At 62.2% G+C, this 8,484-nt stretch overlaps 1 protein-coding gene across 1 annotated transcript; it reads left to right on the forward strand.

Annotated features, from left to right (window-relative positions):
• Window positions 1-3,477: 3,477 nt before the first annotated feature.
• On the forward strand, window positions 3,478-4,283 carry DUSP28 (dual specificity phosphatase 28). Its single transcript, XM_090285285.1, has 2 exons — window positions 3,478-3,964; window positions 4,121-4,283. The coding sequence occupies exons 1-2, from the start codon at window positions 3,572-3,574 to the stop codon at window positions 4,238-4,240; spliced, it is 513 nt and encodes a 170-aa protein (XP_090141411.1). The 5' UTR covers window positions 3,478-3,571; the 3' UTR covers window positions 4,241-4,283.
• Window positions 4,284-8,484: the final 4,201 nt, after the last annotated feature.

An 8,484-nucleotide genomic window follows, 5' to 3' on the forward strand; every position in this document is an offset into this window, starting at 1 on the left:
AGTCCAAGTCCATATCTCTTGTCCTTGAACCTGGAAGCAAAGCCCCAGACCCACATTAGCTCTCGGGGCTTCTTACAGGCGCCCACTGACAGCCCACAGCTCCATCAGCCTCAGAGAAACAGCCCCCCATCCTGTTAGAACCCCCCGGGAAAGCTTCCCCAGAGCCCCGAGGGTGTCTCTGGCCCTTCAGGAGGCGGGAATCACAGGAAGAGACGTCGGACCACCTTCCCACGACCTCTAATTAGAGCCATGTGGCGAGGCCAGTCTGCGCCGGCTAATTGCCCGAGTTGGGGGCACAGTCAGAGGGCTCCCCCTCCCCCCGGGGGCCTTGGGAGCCACCCAGCGAGGGCTGCGGAACCGGGCTCGAGGGCATCGCCTCCACCTAACCCCTAACTCACAGCCGATCACGCACGTGGGGTCCCAAATCTCCTCTCTGCTCCCCCCCCAGCGGGCGTGGGAACCACGCAGAGGTCCCCGTGCCGCCTCTGTGGAGCTCGGACACTCCCACCACGCACTTCCACACACCGCGACCCCCTGCTTCCCCGCAGGGATCCCGACCGCGCCGCTGCCGCGGGGTCGCACAGAGGCTCGGGGAGCTCGCAGCGACCGCACCAGGTCGCCAGCAGCGAAGAGCCGCTGGCCTGTCTCCAGTGGGCACCGCGCTGGAGCCCGGGAGCGTCGGGTTTCCCTGGAGACCGGCCCCGCCCACGCGCGGCTCTCGGCCTCGGCCAATCCTGCGCCCGGCCTCGCCGGGACACGCCCACAGACACGCCCCACAGCGACCGGACACGCCCCCGGGCGTCCTGGCGTCGGGATAAGACGTGCCCCGCTGTGACCTCATAGGACTCCCTGACTCCGTGTGTCCCCCCATTCCTCCTCCCCACGCCCCGGCGCCCCCGCACCTTCGCGAGTGCTGTTGGCTTATCTGAGCCCCGTGAGAGCGCGGGACGCTGCAGGTCAGTCTTCCCCGCCCCCACGCGGAGCGCGATGTCCAGCAGAGGACGGCGGTCAGCCTCTGGGCTGATGCTCCCAACGCCCCCGTGAAGAGAGCCCTGAGGGGTAAATGAACTTGTCCGCGGTATCTGATCACGCTCTGCCTGACTCTAAAGTAAGTGTTTGTGGGGGAGCAAGACGAGGCTGGGGTCCGGGGTCCCGCGGACCACATTTCAGTACTTAGTACTTAGAATTGCTTTGCCCATCTCACCAAATTGTCCGATTGGCCAGAAACATTTTAAAACGGTTGTTTAGCCTTTTGTAGTGGGTGATGTATCGGTTTCCTAGAGCTGCTGGAACCGAGGGTTACAGACGAGGCGGCTTAAAACGACAGAAGCCGTTCTTCCCCGTGCGTCTGGGCCTCGCGGCCTTCCTGTCCTCGCGAGCACAGTGGCGGCTCGGTCTAACCCAGGACGCCGCCTTTACCTCTGCCGAGACCGTTTCCAAATACGGTCGTAACAGCTGGGCAGCAGCTGGACACCAGCTAAGCCGCGCACGTTCGTGTTCCCTCCGCGTGGGCGAAGACGCTCCTGGCGCGACCTTGAACTGCGCGGGCAAAGGGCGGCAGGGGGACTTTTCTTTGGGTTTCGGAGAGGGAACGGGCTTTGAGGCAGAACCTCGCCGTTGTTTCCAGGACCTGGGTGATAATAGCACAGGGAACAGACTTTTGTTCTTGCGTTATTTCCAGTCTTGAACCTGTGTGGTAGTTGTCACATACTTACCTATTTTTGGTGTCATACGCTGGCTTTTCTATTCCCCTTACTGTTGGTACCCAGATATTTGAGGCAGAAACGTGCCATAAAAGATCCCTTTCTTCTCCACTGAACCCCGTGTTTGGAGATGTGCCCCCGGGGCAGCGAGCGGCGCGGTGACGCCGGATGGAGCGCGCGACCCTGGGAAGCCTCACTGGTTGGCTGGGGATGGTCAGGGCCCCTCCTGGAGCCGGGGACAGAATGTCTACGTCGGCAGCTCCCATGAACGTGGAAAAACGGGAATTCCATTGCCTCCCCATCCCAGGAACGTCGAGTCTGTGCTTAGGGCAGAAGAGGGAAATGAATTCTCGGCGGGGCGCGGCAGGCGGTGTCCGGACCTGCAGCCAGTGAACGCCCGGCTACAGCCGGGATTCACACGAGTCCTCAGCTCACAACGGGGCCCCGGGTTAGCAACGCTTGGCGGCTACAGCTGGAATGGAGGGAATCAAGATCAGCCAGCGAGATCATCCAGTGCGAGGGAGGGTGTGTATGGGGTGTGTGTGTGGGGGGGGGGTGCTGGGGTTGCAAATCTTAAGTGAACGATGGGGATGAATCAGAAAAAAATTTTTTGCTATTAAAATAAAACTGAAATTACAACTAAATAAATATATGCAAGGCTGCCAAGACCTTTCACTGAAACCATTCCCTGAAAGGTACCGGCCAACAGAACAAAACCTATTGAAAAGGTCTTCCCAATGAATCCTATTGAAGAGGCAACTGTGGACCTTGTGATATTAATTCTTAAAAGTTACAGTGATGTCCCAAAAATTAATAACTAAGAAAAATACAAACAACAAATATACTGGTATAGAAAGAAATGATGAAAAGTTAACGGTGAATAGCTTTATATGAACCATGTTTTACAGTAATAAATAAAATGCGTCCATTACAAAGGGCAATTTATTAGGGAACAGGAAGCCGGCAACGCAGTTATAGAGGAAGTAGTTATTAAGAATGGTGTGGCTCTGGGTAGGGCGCCGGCTGGCGAACTGAAAGGTCCCTGGTTCGATTCCCGGTCAGGACACATGCCTGGGTTGCAGGCTGCGTCCCCGCTTAGGAGGCAAACGATGGATTCGCTCCCTCCCTTCCTTCCTCTCTCTAGGAAAAAAAAAAAAAAAAAAAGAATGCACGAAACCAGGTGGTTTACCAACTAGACAACTAGATACGGAAGCTCCTGATAAGGGTCCGGATGAGGCTCTGACGGGCCCGCTGCTCCTCCGCCCCCGCGACCTTCAGCCCTTCCCATCTCACGGCTAAAATTCGGCAGCACACCAAAATATATTTTTGCCCATCTAACCAAAAAGTAGGTACGCGGTGTAACTTTGAGTCACTCACACCGGAGTCTTGTTGTGCTGGCTACTGTCATTCTTTAACTTGCTGATCGAAGGGGAAACTGTCCGTGCCCCGACCAGATAGCCAGGTACTGCCCGTTTTAAAAACCCTTGTGGCACCCCCGTGTGCCCGCTGCGGAACAGTTCAAACACCGCAGCTCTACACACACGGCAGCCGCAGCGAGAGACGCCGGCCTCCTTCGGGCCCGCGGGAGCCCTGCTGGCCGCCCGCGGGACAGGCTCCAGCGCAGCTGTCGCCGTCTGTGAGACCTCCCCGGTCGCCGGGACCTACACCCGCAGGCTCCGCCCACCAGTAGCCAATCAGAGAAGGGGCCCGCAGGGCCTGGCCAATGAGGAGGCGGCCTGGGCCTTGGGGGCGGACCCGCTCGTGTACAGCTCCGGTGCTGCCCGCCCGGGCGTCCCTCGGAGGCCTTTAGAGCCCAGGGCGCCCAACTGCCTGACAAACCGCCCCAGATAGACCCCCGAGCGCCGGTCATGGACTCGGGACGAGCCGGACACCTCGGGGGTACGGAGGCCGTGTCGCCGCCGTTTGTACACGTCGCCCCCTCGCTCTTCCTCGGGAACGCACGCGCCGCGGGTCAGTCAGAGCTCCTGGCGCGCGCGGGCGTCACCCTGTGCGTCAACGTCTCGCGCCAGCAGCCCGGCCCGCGCGCGCCCGGCGTGGCCGAGCTGCGCGTGCCCGTGTTCGACGACCCGGCCGAGGACCTGCTGGCGCATCTGGAGCCCACCTGCGCCGCCATGGAGGCCGCGGTGCGCGCCGGCGGCGCCTGCCTCGTCTACTGCAAGAACGGCCGCAGTCGCTCGGCCGCCGTCTGCACCGCCTACCTCATGCGGCACCGCGGCCTCAGCCTGGAGCAGGCCTTCCAGGTGGGGCGGGCCTTCCGGTGCGGTGGGGCGGGGCCGAGGGGCGGGGCTCCGGGAGGGGGCGGGGCTCAGGGCGGGGGCGGGGCGCCCTGCGGCAGGGCACTCGTGGTCGTCAGCGCCGGCGCTGCGCTGCGGTTCAGCTGGTCCCCTTGTTCGCAGGCCGTGAAGAGCGCACGCCGGGTGGCCGAGCCGAACCCCGGCTTCTGGTCTCAGCTCCAGGAGTACGAGGCGGCCGTGCAGTCCAGGCCCCGCCTGCCCCGTCAGCCCTCCGGACAGTGAGCCCCAGCGGGGGCTCGGAGTTCCCCAGAGTTGGCAGCCGACACACACCCCGAGCTTCCTAGACGGGGCTGGGCAAGGAAGATCCAAACCAGCCGAACTTCGGGCGGACGGGCGGTTCTTACAGGCGCGTCCAGATCCGGAGAAGGGGAAGTTCATGGGTCCCGGAGACCCGCCGCCGTGGCGGGGGCGACTCTGGGAGGACGCCCGGGGCTGCGGCCAACTCTCGTGCCTGCCCCCGGCCTCACGGCGGCCCCGTCTGAGGCCTCGGAGCCAGCACAGGACCCGGCTGGCGCGGACCCACGGTCCCCAACTTGTAGCTGCTGCAATGTGCAGGCGAGGGCGCAAGGGCGTGGCAGGCTGTCGCGCTTACGCACCCCCCACCTTACTTGTGCCCCGATTTCAGCAGCAGGATGGGGCCCCCACCCTTGGTCTCCTGCAGCCACCTGTGCCTCTGAGCACGGGCACCCCTTTTCTGGTCACACACGCCTCGCCTGGACGTCCCCCGCGGCCTAGAGATGCACCGGAAAACTTAGCACCACCAACTGTTTATTTATTGTTAGAAAGGAGAACGGGGGGCGAAAAGCACTGGGTGCCCCTGCACGCCCGCAGCGCGGGCCTGTGCCCTGACCGGCGTCGAACTGGCGACCTTTCGACCCTTCGGTTTGTGGCCGACACCCGAGCACGGAGCCGCACCAGCCAGGGAAGTACCGAGGCTTAAGTAAGATCGTGGGGGAAAGAAAAGGGAAAACTGGGTAACGCGTGTTGTCAGCCAGGGATCCTTGGTGCCAGTTCGGCGCCAACAGGAACCCCCACTCGGGGCGTGGTCAGGAAGGAACCTATTCGCTGTCGAACAGCTCAGAACAGCTCGATCGCGACACAGCACCGGTTGTAAAGGAGCAGCTGCGCTGGCCCCGGGGCCCGGCCCCTCCGGCCACACCGCTCCGCTCGCTGCCGGGCTGTGCTCCAGCAAGAGCGCGGTACCGGGTCAGCTCGGCGGGGGAGCCCGCAGCCTTCGCGGGGAAGAGAACACGCACTCAGCGCGCGGAGAGCGGGCCTATGGGGACAGACGTCCCCGTTCCTGGTCCCTCCTCATGCAAATGAGGACTCCAGTGCTCACCGTGGGATTGGCCTGACAGGCACGTGTCCTGATTGGTTAGAATGCAGCCACTCCGGTCGGGGGAAGGAGCTGTGCATCTGATTGGATGGGGAGGGAAGCCTCCGTTTCATTGGCGGAAGCAGGATCCCAGGAGCTCCTTTATAAGCGCTGCTCGGGCAGCAGGAACGGGCAGGGCATTTACGGCGCCCGGGGCTCGTCCGCGACGTGCGCTTTGCGTGAGAGGCCCCTGCAGGAACGGCTTCTGGGCTCTGGTCTTTAATGTGAGCCCAGTGAGCCGCCAGGAGCCCTGCTTAGCAGGTGCCCTCTTTCTCAGGGTTCGCAGTGTGAATTCCAGACACTGTAGATAGTTCCCGGTTAAAATACAGACAGCAAGATCGTGAATAAAGCAGCTGTAGTTAGGATTGATCGTTTCCTTTTCCCATTACTCATTTCACGCCCACTCCGTTCTCGGCCGGCTGGTCCCCAGTGCTGGTCTTTCCTGCTGGGATGAGCCTTCACCCTGGGGGGCCCTGGGTGGCGCTGCCTGCACTGGAGCTGCGCCCTGATCCTTTCCCACTCTACCTGGGAGGCATCAGGAGAGCACCCTCCCGCCCCCGTGGAGCAGCAGCAACACCCCACTGCCGCTGGAGGTCAGGGCCAGTCCCTCCACCCAGCAGAGAGCCCTGACTTGCCTGATGCCTATGGTATGAGGTGGTGACAGCCTCCCGTCCAGGGACACAGGGTGTGTCCCCGGGTACAAGCATCCTACGTGGGAACCACGACCTCTGCCCCAGTGCCGCTCAGAGCTGTGGGAGCGGGAAGCACTGTGAGTGGGCACGAGTGGCCGTGAAAGGGGCTTCCCCATCCCTGGCCCTCTCACTCTTGCACCTGTGACAGGGGTGATGCCATTCGTGGGTCCCTGGCTCAGATCACACACCGCATGCAGCCCCACTTGGCATCAGCAGGCAGCAGCCCCACCCCCAAGAGCCAGAGCCCCAGGCATAACCCAACTCTACCACCGTAGCGGAAGACCTGCCAGCTGCCACTTACTCCCCTGAACGCCCCCATAGCTGATCGCCACTGCGTCAACCCCATGGGGGTCTTCTGCCATCTTCTCCACTTGGCAAGTGCTGCAGTCGTGCCATCTGCAACCTTGGGGGTGAGCAGTTTGCCCAGTGGAAGGTCAGGACAAGGACCTGAGCCCAGGCAGTGACCCTGTGTGCTGCAGTGCCCTGACTCACAGGACTGTGAATGGCACAGCCCCTAACCTGCTGACCTGACCCTGGGTGATGGTGCAAAGACGACAGAGCCCAGGCCAGGTTGGGGGACATCTGTGGGTTGCTTCGGCTTTTTTCCCACCAGCTCTGTTCTGAGCATCATCCAACTGTGGTTCCCACCAGGGGTCCAATTATCCCCGAGACCTCTGTCTCTGGGACAACACAGTCCCTGCCTGAGTGCCGCTCCCTCCTGGAAGCCCTCGCCTCCACTTCCACCCCCGGCAGATGAGGCCAGGGACCCACTCTCCTCCTTGGAGCCTGCTGCTTGAATGAGGGTGCACAGGCCATGTGCATTAGGGGAGTGGTGGGGTGTAGGTGGAGTGTCATCTGCTGCAGCCCACCCAGCCGGCCAGGTTTTGATCACCAAAAGGCTGGGGTATGAACAGTCCTGTGGGCAAGACCCCCGGTTCAGCTGCCCAGACTTCCACACCCTCTCCCCTGGTTAGACCAGGATGGGGTGAGGGAGCAGCCACCACAGACCTGTCAGCAGGATGGGGACAGGGCGCAGAGTGCAGACAATGCCCGTGGCTTGTGCCTCGGTGGGCTGGTGTTAATACTTAACAATGGGTCTACTTGTTCCTTCCAAACTGGCTTGTTAGCTTTTTATACAAATGTGGGGTGGGAGACACCCCACCCCAGGGGCCAAGGAGGCAACAGCCCCTCTGGACCAGCAAGGCTGCCCCACTCCACCCCTCCTGGGAGTAGAACTGGCTGCCGGGAGATGCCAGGGCCCTCCAGGAGAGAAGGGATGAGATCCAGCCCTTGCCCCCAAGTCCAGGGCACCAGCAGGGTAAGAAGCCCTGACAGTAACTTACCCTCGGGGCTCAGAGCTGCTTGCAGGGGGTTGGAGGGGCAGTGCAGGCACCCACCTGCTGGCCTGGGTGTGGGGCTCAGAGGGGCTGGTCAACTGGGAGGGCCACTGAAGACACTGCCCTCGCACCATGGGGCCACTGCCACCCAGGCAGGAGATGGCCACTGAGGGCAGGAAGGGCTGGTCAGACCCCAGGCCTCTCCCTGCTGGGCTTTTGGCTCAGGACTGACCCCTCCTCCAGGTGACAGCAGACACGCTGGGGTCCTGGTGAGTTTGGGGAGGGGCCTGAAGAGGGAGGCTGTGTCCCCAGCTGAGATGGCACATGGGGACCTGCCTCAGTGAATGTGCGCTCCTCAGTGAACACACATCCCCCCTTTCAGCTGTCCTTCCCATGTCCAAGGCAGGAGGGCAGGCACGGTCACATGGTTACAGACAGGGACACAGTGCAGGTTCAGCACCACTCAGGGCAGACACTGAGGTCAAGTATGACATCTTTGTCCAGCCCACACCTTGCCACTGGGCAGCTGAGCACAGCAGAGAGGTGTGCGGGGCTCCTGGACGCTCTCCAGGCCAGAGTCCTTCTCCTCAACGCCCTGAGTCCTCACATGACCCTGACGGTGACATCATGCTGGCCCCTGTCACCCCACAGCTTCGAGGTCCGCCTGACACCCTGTCATTGGGCATCATGCCTGGTCTGCAGCTGTCCCCTCTGGGCCCAGGGCCCTGCGCAGTGCTGGACAGGTGGGATGGGGCGCGCGGGCCAGACCCCAGCACTCCCCTCCTTAAACAGCCTGGCCCAGGGCCCTGCCGGCCATCAGACAGCGCGCCCAAGGGAACTGTCTTCCATGATGGAATACCTGCTGAGTCTGCGCTCCAGACACACGGAGACCTGGGCACAGGCTCAGGCAACTGAAAAGCAGAACTTCTCCTTTTAATTCAAACCTAAATGCCACACACGGCTAGTGGCCACTGCCCCGACAGCACAGCCTGGAGGCACCGGAGCGTCCCCGCAGCCCACAGGGCCCGCAGCGGAGCCACCGGGGAGTGGGGGGCGGGGGGA

This window comes from Furipterus horrens, unplaced genomic scaffold (assembly GCF_987537825.1).
Source record: "Furipterus horrens unplaced genomic scaffold, mFurHor1.1.pri manual_scaffold_1, whole genome shotgun sequence".
Lineage (NCBI taxonomy): Eukaryota > Metazoa > Chordata > Mammalia > Chiroptera > Furipteridae > Furipterus > Furipterus horrens.

Coding starts and splice junctions, on each gene's coding strand:
- DUSP28 (XM_090285285.1), top strand. CDS start 3,572: ATGGACTCGGGACGAGCCGGACACCTCGGGGGTACGGAGGCCGTGTCG. Junction 3,965..4,120: donor GCCTGGAGCAGGCCTTCCAG/GTGGGGCGGGCC, acceptor CCTTGTTCGCAG/GCCGTGAAGAGCGCACGCCG.